The sequence below is a fragment of the Chaetodon trifascialis genome, chromosome 22 (genome assembly GCF_039877785.1).
Source record: "Chaetodon trifascialis isolate fChaTrf1 chromosome 22, fChaTrf1.hap1, whole genome shotgun sequence".
Lineage (NCBI taxonomy): Eukaryota > Metazoa > Chordata > Actinopteri > Chaetodontiformes > Chaetodontidae > Chaetodon > Chaetodon trifascialis.
This window is the reverse complement of record NC_092077.1, coordinates 13,823,118-13,843,053: the sequence shown is the minus strand read 5'-3', so window position 1 is coordinate 13,843,053 and position 19,936 is coordinate 13,823,118. Positions and strand designations below refer to the sequence as shown.

General features: G+C 41.3%; 1 protein-coding gene across 1 annotated transcript in view; it reads left to right on the top strand.

Moving 5' to 3' along the window:
* Nucleotides 1-15,668, top strand: part of tmtc2a (transmembrane O-mannosyltransferase targeting cadherins 2a) — a 57,306-nt gene extending 41,638 nt beyond the window's left edge. The window contains exons 7-12 of the mRNA XM_070992528.1: nt 143-221; nt 1,219-1,340; nt 4,837-4,918; nt 7,258-7,372; nt 9,900-9,963; nt 13,841-15,668. Of these exons, the coding sequence (XP_070848629.1) occupies nt 143-221; nt 1,219-1,340; nt 4,837-4,918; nt 7,258-7,372; nt 9,900-9,963; nt 13,841-14,044 (666 nt within the window). The 3' untranslated portion in view covers nt 14,045-15,668. The remainder of the gene's footprint in view (nt 1-142; nt 222-1,218; nt 1,341-4,836; nt 4,919-7,257; nt 7,373-9,899; nt 9,964-13,840) is intronic.
* The last annotated feature ends 4,268 nt before the right edge of the window (nt 15,669-19,936 follow it).

Here is a 19,936-nt window from a genome sequence, read left to right as displayed (position 1 = left end):
AACCATTTAGAGCTGAACAGGAAACCGTGCAGTTAGTAAAGCCCATTTTGCACTGAGTCCCTCATCAATTACAAGGCCTGCATTATGCTGATGCAAAACAAAAACTGGACTTGCTAAGTCTAACTTTTTCCGTCCCCTTCAGGAGGCCCTGTCTATTTATAAGGAAGCGGTGCAGAAAATGCCCAGACAGTTTGCACCACACAGCCTTTTCAACATGATGGGTAAGTTACTGTTGGAGCCTGTTTCACCCCAAATCTTTCTGAGGCAGAAACTGAAACTACAGGATTATGAATTCCCTACTTTGGCGACACATGCTTTGAAATGTTAATCCGTATATCCATTTGCATGTAATTAAATTTGCACCAAAGAAGAAGAACGGCGTCATGATTGCTTTAGGACGACAGTAAAACAGTGTAGTCCGGGGACAAGTTTGTCTTGAGCTTTAGGGATGAATTTTACATGTTTGTTTCCATTTTAGATGTTGGTCTTCTGTTTTATCTGAGCTTTGAATGTAATTCAACAAACTGACATGAACTCATTGCCAAAAAACCCTTCGGAGGACTTGAACAACCTGTTGACCTGATTCCAGCACTGTAGCTCTCAGTGTGTGCACAGACTTCGTGTCCTCTTGCAGAGGACTGAAGCTAATCCATGTAATAGATCACATCCATCTCTTTGTTATTCTAACACTAATAACATTATTGGGAGCTCATCCTGACGGCATAGTTTAGATTGCAGGGAGATGTCTGCAGAAATTCCTTGGATAAACTAAATGAGAACAGGAAGTGTGTTTTGTCAGGTGGAGGGAGGGGTTGAAGGACGGCAGTGTTTGCATTAGTCTGATGTCCAGGGGATTCTTTGTGAAAACTGATGTCATTTTACGGCAGGGGCCCACAGCGTGTGCTCAGATCAAACAAAATCTGAAAGTTTTAAACACAACAATTGTTCTTTCAGAGAGTGTTTCCCACATTGAACTACAGTGGGGTATTTAGCATGTGAGGTATGCTGACACTATGGATGAGAGTTCAAGGCAGTTTATTTGTCTTGCACCTGTTAGACAAAAAACGAAAGAATAATCGTATTTTTGCTGCAAATGGTTCATTTGCATGTGTGGAAAGTGTTCTTTTATACAACTCTGTTTCACTGTGTCATGAAAAGCTTCCCTCATGTTTCTTATCACAAAAAAAAGCTTGACTCCTGATCTGTGCTCTCTTTCAGGAGAGGCCTACATGAGGCTGAACAGGCTGGATGAAGCAGGCCACTGGTACAAAGAGTCCCTCAGGACCAAGCCTGACCACATCCCTGCCCACCTCACTTATGCCAAACTCCTGTCCATCATCGTGAGTCCCATTACTGACACACACACACACACACACACACACACACACACAGGAAGAACCGTGAGGCGAGCCAACGCATTATCTTAATGATTGCAGTGGTTAACTACCTGGCAGAGGGTAATTAAATGGAAGCTGAAGTGGCACAGCTCAGCAGTGAATGATACATATTGAGTGACTTACGGGACATGGGCGTGAGGCGAACTCATCCTATGGATTCCCCTGCAGAGCCTGAAGAGCTGTGATAATCGTTATGAGGTGTGGGCTTCTGACTCTGCACGCTGCATGCTGAACAAACTCTTCTCCCGTGAACAGACATCAACAAGAACCGTTGTGATGCATTCAGGAGCATGCTGTGTGACCTCTAGCGGCACTAGCTGGATGAAAAGATTGCACAGTGTGAAAGATGGAATTAAGGCAGCAATGTTACAACCCCGATTCCAAAGAAGACGGAGCGCTGTGTGAGAAGTAAATAAAACAGAATACAGTTTGCAAATAAACAACAGTTTCATGAAGTGTTCCTGAGCCCATGTAGAAATATCCTTTATGCAACTATGTGTTCACAAAGTGCCGAACCTCGCTCCATCCTCGCTTGTGAACGACCGAGCCTTTTCAGGATGCCCCTTTCATGCTCAATCATGATACTATCACCTGTTTGTGGAGCATTCCACAACTTTCCCAGTCTTTAGTTGCTCCTGTCCCAGTGTGTTGGAAACATGTTGCTGCCATCAAATTCAGAGTAAACATATATTTACAGAAATTAACGAAGCTGATGAGGTGAGACATTAAATATCTAGTTTTCATTTGAATTTATGTTAAAAAGAATTAGCAAACTATCACATTCTGTTTTACTTATGTTTTACACAGAGTTTCCAAGTTTTTGGACAGAGGGTTGTATGATAAATGTCTTTTTTGGTGACCTTGCGTTGACCCTGATCCAGGACTGATGCCAAATAGCTTTAAAAAAAACATTGTTGTGCATAAATTCATGTCTGATCGCTGAAGGTTACAGATGTGGAGAGTTTGTCTGGTGTGGGTGAAAGCTGTGATTGGATGAGTTCCAGATTATCTGTGTGTGTGTTTTCTGTCCCTCACTGTGTGTAAGTGTGTGTACATGTGAGTATTAGAAGATGTCAAGGGCACACAAGTTTGACCAACTTTGTTTCTTTCTGCAGGAAAAAAACACACTTCCTGTCCTCCCTCCACCTCTCCCTTTCCATAAAAACAAATATGCACTTATGTGACAACAGATGTGTTCACAGCTGAGTCAAGTTTAGATGTGGGGGTTGAGCTGTGTGTCCTCTGTAACCCCTCTAGAGACGTCTGACCTCCTCCCTTCCTCAACCGTGGGTGCTGAGTAAAGACCTGCAGTGCCTTACGTGCTTGCAGCTGCAGCCCTCACAGGCTTTAAACCTTAGTTCTGATCCTTTCCTCTCTTTTGTTGAAAGATTTTAAGATACACACACACACCTGAAGCACAGGTTCAGATTAGAGTCACCCAGTGTAGCTGGACATCTGCTGTGCTCAGGGCTGCAGATCTATGCGGGGCTCTGCCTCACCGTGCGCCCCCCCCTATACTACTACAGGGCTTTAGGAACAGGAGATTGGATGGACTCTGGACAATGGGCCAGTGGACAGGCTTATAATGCAATTACTCCCCTTCCTTATTGAATCACTCCATCGGCTACATTTTTGGCCATCCTGCTGGAGTCAATCGACAATACAGACACAGGGATGAAAGGTCAAAATGAAGTCTCGTACCGTGGTTCACCCCAACATGTGCTGCAGTGCTGTTTTTTCTCGAAGTTGATGCATAGCCGTACTCCAGGTCTCACAGTGACCCTCTCCCCTTTCAATTGAAAGTAAATCCACACAATCATAAAGCAGGAACCTGATACTGCTCTACCCATACACATCCCTCAGTAAATAGCAAGTGCAACTCCGAAAGCCACTAATTTGCCTTATTCTTCCCAAGGTCAAAGTGTTTTCAGATGAGTCCAGTGTAACATTAGAGCCCTGCTGGAGTCAGGCGGGTGTGGTGTGCATTCAGGGAAAGTTGTAGTCAGTCAGTGCTGAGCTGATTTATGAATATAAACTGTGTATTTAGATGCATTCAGCACTGATGCTAACCACTGCCTGTCATGGTGGAACATCAATCAACAACGCATGCACAGATCATTACATGCGGTAAAAGTGTGCCAAAAATTCAGACTGGAGATGTGCAATACATCAATTTAAAAAAGATTGTGTCAAAAACTTTTTTTAATACTGACCTGAAACCATTCATAAATCTGCTAAACGATGCCCTGCTCCAGCCTCACTGGACTGAGCCACCTTACTTTCAGTTCTGACGGATGGCCGGGGAAAAGGTTTAATTGAATGTAAAGAGAAAAGAGCCAAAGAAAATGTGGAATGAGCCATCAAGGCCCGATTTCCGCTCATTCATTTGGAGCGATTGCGGGCATGGGAAAGAGCTAATGAAGCAAACCTAATATGCCCAGTTTTCTCATTTCTTGTTGCAAGGCAAGTCCATTGGCAATATGGAAGCAATCAGTGCTGAAGCACGGAACAAAAGAGGAGGAGAAGTCGAGCCTCGTGCACATAACGGCAATATCTTTCTCTGTTTGGTTGCAGGTACACACATGCACATGCACCTTTTTCTTTAAAGGTGCAGCGTGGGAGGTGGGGTACTGTGTTTTTTATGAGCATCGGTTTCCTGCTGAAGCTTAACAGCAGGGTTACCATTCTTCAGCTGAGGCTTGTCTGTGCTCTAAAATAACAGTAAAACACAAGTGATTTTTGTAGCTGTGTGTGCTTAAATGTGTCCGTGTGCATTTGTGTTCAGCTACACGATATTCATGGCATAAATTTATACTGTAAAGACTCTTGGTGTCCAAGATAAATCTGAATTTTTAACATTGTTTCTCATTTATTATCAATTTAAACCTTTGACTCAATTACAGTCTGATAGTGCTGTGCTCAGCGTGTACCTCATTCAAGCTATTCCCTTCAGACACATTAAAGTTTCATGTTATACCTAACACTCATGATTTTAGTATGATTCCTGCTCATTATTTCAGTCACATTTCATTCTGCCCATAACAATATAGTGTAATTCTAGTTTGGAGATAATAAATATACTGTCCTTGCTTGGATTTAATGGGTATTAATGGGAACGGTACCTAAACTAGGAGAAAATGAAAGGACTGCGTGGCCCCTGTAGTTCAAGGCTGGAGCTTGTCATTCTGCCCAAGCATCCAAACAAACTTCTGTTAAATCACAGACGTCAGCGGTCAGTGACGGCCTGGTCCTTCTGGTTGCATCAGGTGTTTGGACCTCAGTCTCATGTATTTATGTGCAAATAAAAAAAAAAACTGTCAAATTTTGCCATTCCAAAAAAGTAAATGCACAAAATACATATAGGAAAATACGGAGATGCAATCACAGTTTAACTTAAATATCAGGTGTAATCAATGATTTTCCTTCCTTTTTCCTTCAGGGGCAGAAGACAGAAGCGGAGAAGTACTACCTGAGAGCTATTCAACTAGACCCCACAAAAGGAAACTGCTACATGCACTATGGTAAGAAGAGATATCAAAGGCTTCCCTTTGAACATTTTCAGCAAAGCCTGCTTGAAAACTGACATTAGAATCATGAAAAGGAGACGACTCTCTGTGGTTGACAGAGCTATGAAAATATAATTTGAAGTCCTTCTCCACCAACTATAACATGCCTGATTGCCCATAATCCAAACCTCTGCCGTAGGCTTTTCTATAATGATCAGGCTTTGCCGCAGTAAGCTGTACTCAGGATCATTTTTTTGGCAGGGTTCTTTAGACTTAAACTTTGTAGCTTCACCCTCAGACCCAGAGTCGTTAAATGTACCACATCCTCTTACAGTTTATGTTGTGAACCACCCTGGATCGAAGCTCATAGCCTCTGTAACCTGATAAGACTTTTGGAAAGACCTAAAGCAGTGTGGTAATAATTTGGAAGTGTCAAATACCCTACTGCTTTTATCATTTTCCCCCCAATATAATTGCAGGACATTTAACAATCCCTGCGCCACAGTCACTAATTTGAAATGTGCTGTCCGTATCAGTGCTGGGAGCGTTGGAGCTGCTTGAGGTTTTACAGATGGTGCAAACACACACATAAACAGGCACGCACGCTTTGTTTATCTGAGTGTGGAGACGGGATCAGAGTACACTGTTTACCATTCGTAACAGAGAGTAAAACACGATGGCACGTTCCGCCTGCGCTGCTGTTAATGCAGCATTTCATATCAGTTTGGAGGAGCAGGTTCCGTGCTGCACCATGTCGCTATCTTTAGGGTATTCACAGGAAATGAAATCTGTACCGTCTGGCTGAAAACGCCATTGTGCGTCGTCCCATTCTCCTCTTCCTTATCTCTCTCTGGTCCTCCTGGTGCTTTTTCTGCGCTGGATATCTTTGGGTTGGAGTTTCGTTCGGTCCCCGGCGAGGGGTGCTTTGCTGTCTTTGGACTGAGCTGTTTCCTCTTACACTCTTGTCTCCGTCTCTGCCCATCTGGCTGTTTTCTTATTTCAATGTTATCTTGTAGCTTTTTGCTATAGGTGATGTTTATTTGGGCTGGTCCCCTCCTTTATCACAAATCTGGCTGCTTTAGCTATCCTGGGTTCACTGGATGAGCTCCAGGTGTGAGTGTGTAAGGAGTGATGATATCTGCCCTCGTTGTAACACAACGGATGCGCACACAATAACACATGCGAGAGAGTGCAAGGAAGTGTGTCCTCAGTGATGGTGATGGCAAAGACAAGGCAAGCTTTCCTGCCATTGTTCACAGTAACACATTTTAATGCAAACTGTCCTTCGTACGACCCAGTCCTAAATAGTCTCCTTTGGTGCCTAATAGCTTGTTTTTGGAAGCTGCACTCAGGCAAATGCAGTTAGCTTTCAGCACAAGAAAAGCCAGCAGAAAACACCTCCCAGCATCCCCCTCCGCCTACACTCAGGAACATTTGTGGCTGTTAATTTATAGCCACTGAGGCAGGCACTTGTGGGTGCCGCACCAGGTGGCCGGACTCCCACAGGAAAACACATGAAATACCTCCGCCTCATCTGTGTGCTCCAACAAAACAACAATCCTCTCACTGTCTCACTTTTCCCTCACTGAATCTGCCTCCATGTTGCATTTCCTGTGTTGCTCTTCTCTTCGCCTCCATTCGTCTTCCTTAGTTTCGCCACCGATCTCCATCTTTGTAAATGAACACCAAATTCACATGTTCATCCTCTTGCCACCCTGGATATCTGTACCATATTTCAGTGTAAGCCATCCAATAGTTGTTGAGTTGTCAAGTCATTCCACCAAAAAACAAAACAGTCAACCTCTTGTTGACCCTAGAGGAAAAAGTGAGGGGTCACAAAAAGCATTGGATTCATCCTTTGGGGAGCATCAATATGTACATACACAATGCCTCACAGCAAGAAGGTCGCCGGTTTGATCCCTGGGCGGGGGCTTTCTGTGTGAAGTTTGCATGTTCTTCCCGTTCATGCGTGGGTTCTCTCCGGGTACTCCGGCTTCCTCCCACAGACCAAAAACATGCTCATTAGGTTAACTGGTGACTTTAAATTGCCCCTAGATGTGAGTGTGAGTGTGAATGGTTGTTTGTCTTGTGACTGGCGACCGGTCCAGGGTGTACCCCACCTCTCACCCGTTGAGAGCTGGGATAGGCTCCAGCCCCCTGCAACCCCAAAAAGGGATAGGCGGTATAGAAAATGGATGGATGGATCTCCAGTTTGGGCCAAAGTGGTGGAGCGACAGACCACCACTGACGCCCCTACAGCAATACCACTAGCATGGCTAAAAAAAAAGTCCTTAAAAGAACTTCTACGACCGCCAAGAAATAAGTGGACTTCCTCCGTCTTCCCCTCTCTCCAGGTCAGTTTCTGCTGGAGCAGTCCCGTCTTGGCGAGGCGGCAGAGATGGCGGAGAGGGCTGCAGAGCTGGACAGCTCAGAGTTTGATGTGGTCTTCAGTGCTGCTCACATGCTCAGGTTGGCTAAACTGCTGATATACAACACTTGAAAAGCCCACAGTACAGAAATTGCAATGAATGTATGTATATTTCAAGAGATGTGGGGCGGGAGGGGTTGGAATCAGAGTTTACTGCTGTGCTGCGTTACCATCTGTGGGTTTATTCTGTACCGCTGCCATTTAATAACCATTTTTGAAATATAAATTATACCAATGTTATAGGATAGTAAATGTCCTCTCTATGGAAATAGCTGCCGTAAAAACTATTATGTATAACATTCATAAACATCAGTACAGTTTCAGTCCATCATGGTGATGTTTCAGTCCAGGCCTTGTAAAGAAGCCATTGGAGAATTTTCCCTCGAAGTTTGGCAAGCACGCGCACAGACGGCGTAGAAGTCTTTAAACGTGTCAAAAGAGACTGCAAAAATCCTCCACTCTAAGCCACTCAAGGAAATATTGGAGCGATGTGCCTTCATTCCTTTTTGCTCTACATATCTGGAAAAGTCATCACAGCTCTCGAGCATCCTTCTAAATACAGCTCCGCAGAGGTTTTCTCAAACAGTTCAAAGTCTCAGCGTTCGGCAGAGCTTTGCTTTGGGGACCGTGAGAGTAAATCTAAATGACAGATCATTGTGCTGCGCTCTGGTCTAACTGGCTATTTTCTGATGGGGCCGGCTTTGACATAAATCCAATGCAATTGGGATTTAATGAATGTGACACACACCTGTCATTAGCTGGATTTAAGAGTCAAGATGCTCCACTGATAATACATGTGAGCTGCAAATATTGACTGACCATAACCAGGATTCTAATAATGACCCCATAATCCAGTTTGATGGAAGGTTTTCCTTTAAATGTTTTGCATGTACTAGGCCTACATTTCATTGCCGCCAACCACTCTTATAATACAAATATTGTATTGGTAATCTCGTTTGTGATCTCTCCAATAAAGCGGTTAGTTTTTATATGTTTTGGGTGAAACTAGAATGCATTTTTCTTCTTGAAAGAAAAATGACTTACCTTTCCCTCAACCCAAAGCGGCTTTCTTTAAAGACTTCCTGAGTCTTTATCAGTCTTCTTATTGACCAAACAAAACAAAGACCAAGGTTATAAGACGATGGCTGTGATAATCCTGTATGAATTCCAGTGAACCCTGAAAAAGTGTTGCATGCATCCTCAAGGCATATTTTACTTCAGTCACAGTCTTATAAATATTAATTGCCATGTCAGGAAAGAATGGTTTCCTTGACTTTATTAACTTTGGCTCTGCGAAGTCCTGTTCATGCACTATTTATATTATATGTATGGAGTAGATTAACTGTTGCCATCATATAAACCCAGCTGTAACGTGTAAGGGAGGAACGGTTGGTGAAGGCTTTCTGTCATTATAAAAACATTCATCATGTGAAGTATAATGGACAATGAGCTAGTCGTCAAGTCATTGCTGCATTATCACAGTTCTTACACAGCATAGAAATGAATCATTTGACACAGAACATTATTTCCTAATGATTTTATGAGAAACAGAAGTATTTTACAAGCTTACATAAAAAATATTTCAACATTGCTGCACCCAAAGAAGGATCTGTACCCACCATTGGCTATTATTGTTACACTATGGACTGATTTATTCAGATACTACTGAATAAACAAATAACTCCATGTTTGTGAGCTGGCTTGGCAAGAAGCATCTTTGTCTGCAGGAGTTTATGTAATTTTGGCATGAAATAATGTTATTTAATCAGAAATTAATTCCTAATTGCCCAAAAGGATATAATATGTTAATGCGGGTAAAAAGGTTAGCTGAGCAACAGTCATCATTGAGTAATAATCATTAACCAATCAGAATTTACTGAAAAGTATGCAACAAAAAACACAGTAGTGCAAAGCCTTCACAATATGGGCATAAAGGGGTCCCAGGGCGTCTTGAGATGATTAACAGAAGCCAAAGGCAGAAACAATTAATCAATTTCCTCTAATTATAGAAGCTGTGGTGTAAGCTGTGACTGTAATGTTTTATTTCGTTGGGACTCTTAAAGGTGTTCATACAAATCAGTAAAACCATCACTCGGGTCACAACTTGTCACGTACATCACGAAATTCATAGCATAGAAGAGAGTGATTTTAATGTAAAGTATTTAAAACCAGTTTTTCAGCACAGCCATCCCACCTTTTTAAACAACGGCAAGTGACAAAAGTATCACCTGTGATGAAACTCACTGCAGTGTCATAACACCGAGGCAAGAGGCTTTAACTGAATGCTTGATTCCTGATAATTTCAGTGAGATTAACATAATCTTAACATGCAATGAATATGACTACTCCAATGAAAATTATAAGTAAAATTAACACTGGGGCATTTTACAGCAATTTACACAATTAATGAATGGCTAGCTCTAATTATAGTAATTCACATGATTAGCTGTGCAATAATGAATGAATACAATTATAATAAGTAATTTCTATTAGTACAATTCTATTAATATGTAGTGTGTTATGTCAGATTTTTACGCTTCCTTTCTCTCTGTTCTTCCCTCTCTTCAGACAGGCCAGTCTAAACGAGGCAGCAGAGAGGCAGTACGAGCGTGCAGCCAGCCTTAGACCAGATGTAAGTACCTGGACTGGTGGGCCTGGTGCCACTTATCATGGAAATGCACACACACGCCTGTACTGTAAATTCAATTTACAACAAACTGTGTGTTACCCATCATTCTGACATTATGTTATAGCACTGTTGTTCCTGGCAAACAGTAACACAGCTGAATATAAAATGGAAACTGTGTTCTGTTCACGGCTGGTAACTGGTTCGTGCCTCGATGTGCTTATACAAAAATAGAAGTGAGAAGAGTTCAGTGGTTACTGTCACCTGATATTGAATTCGCACATTCAGCTTCAGAGTAAATACTTGATCACAGTTAAACAGACAGAGCCTTGTGGGATATCATGTCTCTCCATGTCAGCACATGCGGTTGAGGAAGTTGAGAGCTATTATATCCTGTTTCTGCCCAGTATGAATCAGTCACTTCAAAGGAAATGGGTGCGTGGACCGGTCTGGGGCGCGTTCAGAGTCATAGGAACCCCTGTGTTTTCAGAGCAGACCTAGAAGGAGCTTCCTGCAGTCATTTGTCATGGTCGTCTGCTTAGTGACTGTCTGCTCTGTGACTTATGTTGCCAGCTCAGTGAGCAGAAAGGGTTAGACTTTCATCTTCATGCCCTTCACTTGAGTAAATCCTGTTATATTGCCACACCTTTTCTAGCAGTATTTCCCCACCTTTTTACCCCCACAGCCCTGTCAGACAACTCAAGTACCCCTACATCAACACTACCACCTAATGTGTTCATTTTAATTGATTTTCAGCTGGATATGATTTAGCACTTTCAATTACATAAAGCAATCTTTGGTGTATTTCAGCCAGTTATCCATGACCTTTAGCTATCATTTATCTAATACACCTTGCTGTTAGCTATTTATCGGTGACTGTGCTAACTATTCTTACCTGTTATTTAAGCTGTTTCTCAGTTGCTTTTAACTATCGGATTCTACTGTTTATCCATTACTTAGCTATCCCAACAATTCAACTATTACAATATTACTATGTTTCCAACCATTTCTCTATTACTATCATTATTTCCGCCATTTAACTATTGCGTTTAGCCAGCTATTTCAAATGTTTATTCATACTTTTAAAAGCTGACCATTTCAACTATCATTTATTACATTATCGCTAACTATTCCAACCGTTTATCTATTAAATATATTTAGCTAATTCAACAGTTTATTGGTACTATCAGCTAATTATTTTAACTTTTTTTTTAATCTATTTCTATTAGCTAGCTTCAAACCACACTTTTAAGCTAACTATTTCAACCATTTATCTATTACGTTTAGCTAACTAGCTACTTCAACTTTTTTTTTTACTTTTAGCAGACTATTGCAGCCATTTAGTCTGTTAGTTTTACTTATTTCAATTATTCTTTTACTTAAGTATTTCAACCATTTATCTATTTTAAGTATTTCACTGTTTTTAATACTTTTAATTGACCATTTCAACCAATCAATCCCTTACTTTGAGTTCATGCTTTAGCTAACTACTTCAACCATTTAGCATATGCATGATTTTTAGCTAACTGTTAGACCTCTCTGCTAACTTGCTCACTCATTCTCAATGGCAGCATGAAGGGTTAATTTCCAATTTATTTAATTTTCTTTCGAATTAGCTGAGCTACTCTACAAATTTTCCACGTAGCCCCTTGCAACTGCAGAACCCATGGGGAACAAGCACTGGCTAGGAATCACTCCTTTGCAGCATCTGCCCCTTTTTAGATAAGGTCTGTCTGTCTGTTAATATCCTGTTTTAAACCCTAAAGGCTGAGTAACGGCATAGGAGAGTAGAACGCTGGTTGTTCATTTTAATTTGGAAAGGCATGTATTTATATTTTATTCTGTAAAAAATAAGCTGCCTCAAAGTCACAGTCATTATAATTCACAGTCTGGAAGCCTTCATGTGCACATTCAGACAGACTTGTAATTTGTCACGGGTAAAGTGCTTCTTGTCTATGACATTTTCCCTGCGCACGTCTGCTTAGTGAATGACAGTCTCTCAAATATCAACTTAATCCAATAGCTCTCAGGTCATGAAAGATTCAGCGCTGGCTCGACGTGCTAAGAAAGCCAATGATCGTGTGCCTCGAGAGAAAGGTGCAAATAGAGTTTTTCCTTTTGCATACACAGACTGAAGTGCTTTATAACACCACCTCTCAAGTATCACGCTCCATGTGGAGCAAAATGGGCGGTTTACTGTGTAGAAATTGGTCCTGTAATTCTATGAGTTATTAAGTTAGAGTATGTTTGAAGAAAACATTTTCCATGTGTGATTGCTCATTTATCTCCTGTCACATGCCAAATATGTGTCAAAAAGATTATTTTTGGGTATTTGTATATCCCTTATGCCCCCTCTTTTAACTCAAACATATTTTTGATCAATATTCAAAGCAGAGTGTTTTTATGTGTCTTAAAACATGCCTGGAGGGGATCTTTAAGGATTATAGCTGTAGCTCGGAGGGCAGGGTGCATCAGAAAGGCTGAGGATCAGAGGTAGATGCTATCTTAAAAATGCTGTAAATCCAACTTGCTGAAGGTCAAGAGATTACATCCCTTTCATCGCTGTATTACAGAAAACCAGACCCAACTTCAGAAATAATTGTTTCAGTCAAAGGAAAGGCAAAAGAAGTAATTGCGGACATATTTTCTGGCTGCCTTCCAGTGCACAGAACACATGTGGCCAGGGTTCAGTTTCTAATGATTTAGCCCAGTCTATGTATTACATATCACCCAGTTGTTTAGAATGACAAAAGACACCCTCATTTATCTAGCTTAGTGTGTCTTGACTGCTCGTGAAGTTGCATAATGGTACAAAAAGCAGATCAGGGGTTTGGAGCACTTTGAAATGTAACTACCTCAACTGCAATCATTTGTTGTGCACGAGGTGAGAAAAACAAACCCACCGCGAAAAAGGGGTGGCATTGCAGCTGCTAATTAGTTAATTTTCCAGCGTTTTCCCGGCCACTACTTGAAATAATCCAGCTCTTTAAGCGATCATTTGATACATTGGCTGAGAAAAACAACTTCCCGCTCTCAAAGCTAGTCTTTTAACACTGCTTGAGGAGTGGAATGTAAACAAGTGAAATATCAGCGTTGAGAGGAGACCAACAGTTGTGTTTAGGGAGAGAAAATCTGTGAACTAGTTGCCAAGTTTCTAGCCATATGTCAGGCATTGAGGACACGGGCCTGGGAACAAGGCCAGGTCTGGGGGATGAGGTGCCGATGACTTTTAGGATGAGATTTTGGGTGTGTTTGTTAGTTATGGCTTGCTGAGAGTCATGTCTATGACCTGGATTTTGTAGATTTCCAGAACTGGTACATGATTCAGGGCCAGGTGGTTTCACTTTGCAACTTCAAAAGATGGTATTTTATTAAATAAGAGTCCAGACACACCTCTAAATGGGCTTTTTCATTATATTAGAAAAAATGCTTCACACGCACCCACACACAAACTGTAGCCACGTATTTTTTCTCTGTGGCACTGTTAAAGGACACACCTTTGTCTTTGGTCATGCCTGCTACTGTGCTGTGAGAATGTATTCGGGCTAATTTAATGCATATTTGATTTTCCTAGCCTTCAGCAAATTTCACCAGAGCCCTTGCCTTAATCCTCCATGCCCAAAAAAAACCTGGCAAGCTTCCTAAAAACCGTGTATGTCTCACATAACTGTCTGTGTCAAATGTAGAACTGAGAAGGGCAAGTTTAAAATAGTTTGCCCAGATAGATGAATCCAAGGTCGACACAGTCGCTGTAAGTACAGTAATCCTGTAAGTCCACGGCCTGAGACCTTGGAACTCACTGTAATATGGCATTATGCACAGCTCTGCCTCATTTTCTACTGTTTTTCTTACCCTTTTTTGCTGTGTCTTTGCCTTCTCCTAGTACGCAGCTGCTCTGATGAACCTCGGTGCTATCCTCCACCTGAATGGGAAACTTCCCGAAGCCGAGGCCAACTACCTGCGTGCACTACAGCTCAAACCTGACGATGCCATCACCCAGTCCAACCTGCGCAAGCTGTGGAACATCATGGAGAGGCAGGGACTCAGGATCAAGCATGGGCTCGGGATGCAGAAGAGCGACCTTTGAACTGAGAGAGTTGCTGAGGTCTTTCTTAAACGATGACGTAGCGTCCTCCAGAGGATGAATGACATGACATGACGGCATATGAAAGAGCTGGAGGCTAAACGCTCTCAGATTCCTTCGAGTTGTGGCCTGTGATGCTTGTGGAATACAGTATGAGGCTTGGCATGTCTGGGATTCAAGGGTGTTCAGCCCGATAATAAGTCACCAACAGTGCTGTGTGGTGGTTCAAACGACTAATGTCACCTTTTATCATTGCATTTTTTGTAATGCTCAGTTTCTAAATGACGTTCTAAAAGCAAATAACTGCAGAGGCATGAAGAAAAAATCATTATCATTAAAAACGTGGTTTTTTTAAAACACTTAATTTGATGAGGATAGAGCAACATTCGGCATCGTTGGGTGAATGAGTTTCATTTTGTCTTCCATGGTGCCAGCTGGTTTGTGTTAAAGAGGAATTCCACCAATTTTACACATCAAAGTCTGTTTATTGCATATGTGAAGAACATTGTAGAAATCCTTTAGTGGCTCCAGAGGGAGCTGCATGCAGGCTGATGAATTGCCTCAAGTGATGTCACTAGACTCAGCACCCGTTGGGGCTGAAGACGACAAGCTTAAAAGTGGAAAAATTTGAGGGTGTGTCATTAGAAAGATGTGAGCTTTAGGGACCTCTGTAGTCCACTCCTCATGCCTGGTTGAGGCTAGCAGATTGAGGCTAAATTAGCTGCTACTAGCATAACACACCAGAATGTCTGTCCAAACTGGTGCCAGTGGACTTGCAGACAAGATTAACTCTGGTTCCACTGCAGCGATTTTGATCCTTTTTCTTTTAAACTCTTCACCGTGAGTCCAGCAATGTTGTCAGAGTAATTCAGAATTAAAACCCTGATGAATTACCCTCAGGGTGCGCTCAACTGTAACTCTTAAGACAGCAAATGCATAACATCAAAGCATGCAAGTGCTTAGACGTCTTCAGGTACCACCCCGTAATCCCGAGCTGTACAGTAAATTGCTTCAATTAAAAGAGCAGGTGAAAACACACAGTACTCCACAGCCAGCCACATTCTGTTGTCCGAGTCACTGAAGAATGTTTGCACCTGGTGCATTTTAAACTCTTGTGACTGTAAAGATGATCATGAGAAAACTCCTCAGCGGTGCCAAAGCCTGCACTGAGTCTTTACGCCTCTTGTGCCAAGCAAGAACTGTTCTCATTTATGTGTTGTGTTCCTTGTGTCAGATGAACATGTTCCACTTCATGTGATCAAATGATCAAACTTAATTTATTAATACATGTTGTTTTATGTGAAAAAGCCAACACTGTGCCGTCTCTGTCACAGTAGCCCACCCCCTCTGATTTCTCCACATAGATAGGCTACAGTAGGCAACATGACAATTACATTAAAATGTTTTTTTATTTCCTTTTTTCTCTGTGCTCAGGGACATCAGGTTGTGTTTCCTGTCACAGAATGAGTCTGTGACACAGAGAGAGCTTCGTAAAAACGACGTTAGATGTTTTTGAAGATTGTGACGTTTGGTTAAATTATAGAAAATGTGTAGCTGAAAAATGTGTTGTGTTTTGTAAAGAAAAGTGAACCTTTTTCCATAATAAAAGACATGATTTTTGCTCTCAGCAGTGTGATGTGCTCCTGGACGCCTGTTCCTCTCCACAGTGTAAATTCAGTCAGCCAACCCACATGTATATTTATGAATACGGAGTATGCACACAGTTGATATTTGGCTTCCAGTCCTGTCACTGCATGCAAGCGTACACCTCCACCTGCTTCTCACAGTGATGAGATCAAAGTACGGCAGTGAGATAATATGAACCTGCTAAACCAGGCGACAAAAAAGAGGAAATATGCCAGAAAATACCCAAACATAAGTTTATTTCACCACTATAAGAATCGAGCATGAAGACATCAGGATCTATGTGCCAAAATATCCAACAGAGAAAACACCACATTCAGCCTCTGCAAACAGTCATAGCAGGAAAATCACAGGCACCATTAACACTGGTGGAATGTAACTAAGTACATGCACTATAATTAAGTACAAATATGAGGTACTTGAGTATTTCAATTCATGACACCTACACTTCAACAACATTTCAGAGGGTGGTATTGTACTTTTTACTTCACTATTCGACAGTTTTACTTTGCAAATGAAGATTTGACGCAAAAAAACATGAAGCGCCTTTAAACCATAATCCATAAATGATTAATTAAATGATTACTCAGTTAATTAGTTGATTCATCAGTTATCAAAAAAATTAATCACTGACTTTCGTTAACTGATTCATCATTTCAGTCATTTCTCAGCTAAAATCCCTGAAATGTTTCATGGTTTCATGGTCATAGTGACAATTTGCTTTTTTTTTTTTGGTCTTAAATTGCAGTTAAGTTCATCATTTTGACATTTCATCAGTAGTTGCAGCCCAACGCAACATATAGCAGCAGTAAAGTGTTATATATTGGATACACTGTGCTACACCCACTCACAGCGAGGATTTCTCTGCATTGAAGTGATAACACTTCCATACTTTTACTTTAGTGACATTTTCAGTGCAGGAGTATTTTTACAGAGTGGTATTAGGTGAAGAGTTTGAATATTTCCTAGTAATTAATAACAGGGATATCTGACGGGGAGCTGAGCCATCATTAACATGATTAATGATGTTAAAATGTCTGCTGTGAAAAGGTCTGTTCTACATGAGCAGCAGCAGGTAGCAGCACGCGTTTACAGCACACTTACAGTAAAAGAGCAGGGCGGCAGCAGCAGGCAGTACTTCTACTTGAGTATTATTTTCTTCTACTTCACTACATCTCAGAGGCAAATATTGTATTTTCTACTGTACTACATTTATTCTCTGGTTTGATGTTGTGGACTTCTGACAGTTCAAAATCATCTTTGTGAGGAATTCACATAAAATCAGGGAAAGTCTTGAGGAATCAAGCTGAATAAACAATGATAAGTATATTTTTTTGTGCTGTTGGAGAGGGCCCAGGGTCTCCAGCGCCCCAAACAGAACATCAGAGCTAAACAAACTGTCTTGTTGCATTGGATAAACACAGAGAGGAGTGTGTCATGTGAGTGTAGCAGTGACGCATCCGTCTTCCCGGACTAGTTTGCGGACTTTGTTCCTTTCAGTTGAGATTCCCGAATATATTTTTGAATGTTTGAAATGTTAAATAATTTAGAAAGGAAGTCATTTCTCTCCGGGGCCGTTACCTCGTCGTGGTTTCAGTGGAGTCGGAGAAGAATAGTGCCACACACAGTCTGTCTACACGACACACAGGCAGCTCTGTGAGAGGAACCACTAATTAGACTGAGTCTTTTCACAGACTCTACATGTTGATATCATCTGATCAAGCAGACATCAAAGAGGTTCTAATCACACGCCAGACTCCGAGCACACCAGGCTGTAAATATTTAAGAAGATATCAAACTCGACTCACTTATTGACTTGGAGGAACTCACAGCCCCAGTTTCAAACATTTCAAACTCGGAACTGGAAGCGAGCATAAATCTGTGAGGACAGATTTTGTTGTGCAATAGTAATAACACAGAATCAAGAATGTGTTTGTTATGCATAGATATAACATTATTTTGAACCCCCATCTGCAAGACTCATCACTGAATCCGCCCATAGGACCAATTACATCATGTACAACGAGAAAAACTACCCGCACAATGACAATAAACAGCCACATAAACAGGAACAAATGAATAATTATGTAAAAATATAAACAGAGGAGAGGGGATGTGATTTTCTTTCCCCAAATGAAATTGGAATATTTTGGTCCATAAAAATTATGAAATAATAAAAGACTTAGTGTGTCTGTGCGAGTGCGTGCACGTGGAATGGAAATGTTATGGATTTCTTATATTGACTGCAGTCAAATATTCTGTCTGATGCACAAATGTGATGAAATGCATCCTGTGATGGTGCGATGATATTAAAAACCTTTCAGGGCATAACTCAAAAATGAAGGTAACACTTCTAAAATTATTTCCATAGCTTAAGTTATTTCTATAAGTGGGACCTTGTTCACAGTCTCTATAGTGATGAAGCCAACTGCCTGTTAAGAGCTCCTATTTTTGCAAACCTGGTCCTATCTTTGAATCCGAGGTCACACTCGACATGCAATGAGGAAGCACGCTGATAACCTCTAATCAAAGGGGCAAATAGTCAGCAGGAGCCTCAGTTTCAGGAACTAGTGTGAATCAGTAAGTCTACTTCCTGTCTAATTACAGCTGAGAACCTCCTTTCCCTCAGTGAAGGCAGTCTGCGCCTCTTTGTGCTCCTCACACCTAACCACCAATTAACTGTAAGCTGCCTTTGTCAGTCAGAAGATGAAAGTTTTTCACACATGGAGGCTACATGTGTGTTCAGGCGTTCCATACATGGTTCAACAGCTGGGCCTGCATGTAGAGTAAACCACTAAAACGACACAATAGGGAAGGAAGTTCAGCTGGCCCGTGACGAGATGAAAGATTTCCTCCCACCGCTCGGTGCGACGCCTGCAAGGGGAGTAGTGCAAGCTGACGGCTGGTGTCTGATGTCTTTCATTAAACTGGATATGGTTTAATTGAACAATGAGAAATAAAAATAATTATTCAATTAATCAGTTATTAAAAGAATACTGATATTCTCTTACAGGTGAAAGATCAGTTTGGCTATTTGGTCCAATTGGTCCTATTCAGAATACTACTGTGACATAATATATACTTAAAGTATTGGAAATAAAAGTACTAATTGTGCATAGAAATGGTCCCGCTGGCTGATGTATTATTATAATGACATTATATAATAATACTAATGCATGAATGAGTAGGAAGCCTTTTACTGTTGTAGCTGGTCAAGATCAGTCTGAGGTTTCATGAGATGATTAATGAAAAAAAAAAAAAGTTTTACTGCACAAATGTGTGCTTTTAAGGACTTGATGGACTGTGAGAAGTTCAGAGGGGAAACGTCTCTTTGATGGAGCTGCTAACTCTCATTAACATCTGCATTTTTTGTAAAGGGTCACAAGCTGGAAAGGCTGAACCACTGGTTTAATCTTTGTCTTTCAATGTCTCGTAAAGTAACTAGAAACTCCCTCTGTTGAATAAATGTGGAGGAGTGAAAAAAAGATGTCATGGAGTAGAAGTAGCATGAAATTAAAATACTCAAAAATACCTCAAAATTGGACTGACATGGAGTACTTGAGTGAACATATTCCCTTTCCACCACTAGATAATAACCACTGGCTGTGACTCTAATGATGCTTCCAGGAGCACGACTGCTGGCTTTTTGGAAATATAACGATGAGCTTTTGGCTCCCTCTGAAGGAGTTTTGTGCAGAAATAATGGCCAAAATGTGCCAGTGGAAACCGCTGAATATAACGTGGACCAGGCAGTGCTGACCTGTGCCAGAAGTTCAACCGCTCGTTTCTGAAATGTCGCACGTGTCAACAGCGCCCTCTGCTGACACTTTCTCTGAAGCACGTTTCCTTCCTCTATTTGAACAGATGCTGGAATAAATAATGATTGCCCTGTCAGTAAGATTTACTGTAAATGGAGGAGGTGGATAAAACAAGCCTGTTGGAAACCCAAATTCTAGTCACATAAACATAATGATATATTGAATTCTCTATTTATTATTGCAGCAGGAACGGTTCAAACTCCAGCAACATTTCCAGTATTAAAAGGTCAGTGCAGGTATGGTGAGTGCTTTTGTTGTGAAAGGACAACATCTGTTTAGACGTCACTGATTGGGGTGTGTTGAAAATTGACTCAGCAAGGAGAGCAGTGCAACAAGTTTCGCTCTCCTCCCTCCTGTTTAATGTGTGTGTTAATGGTTTAGAGGCAGATCTACTGAATGTGCCATTAACTGAGTCTTCTTCACTCATCTGAGT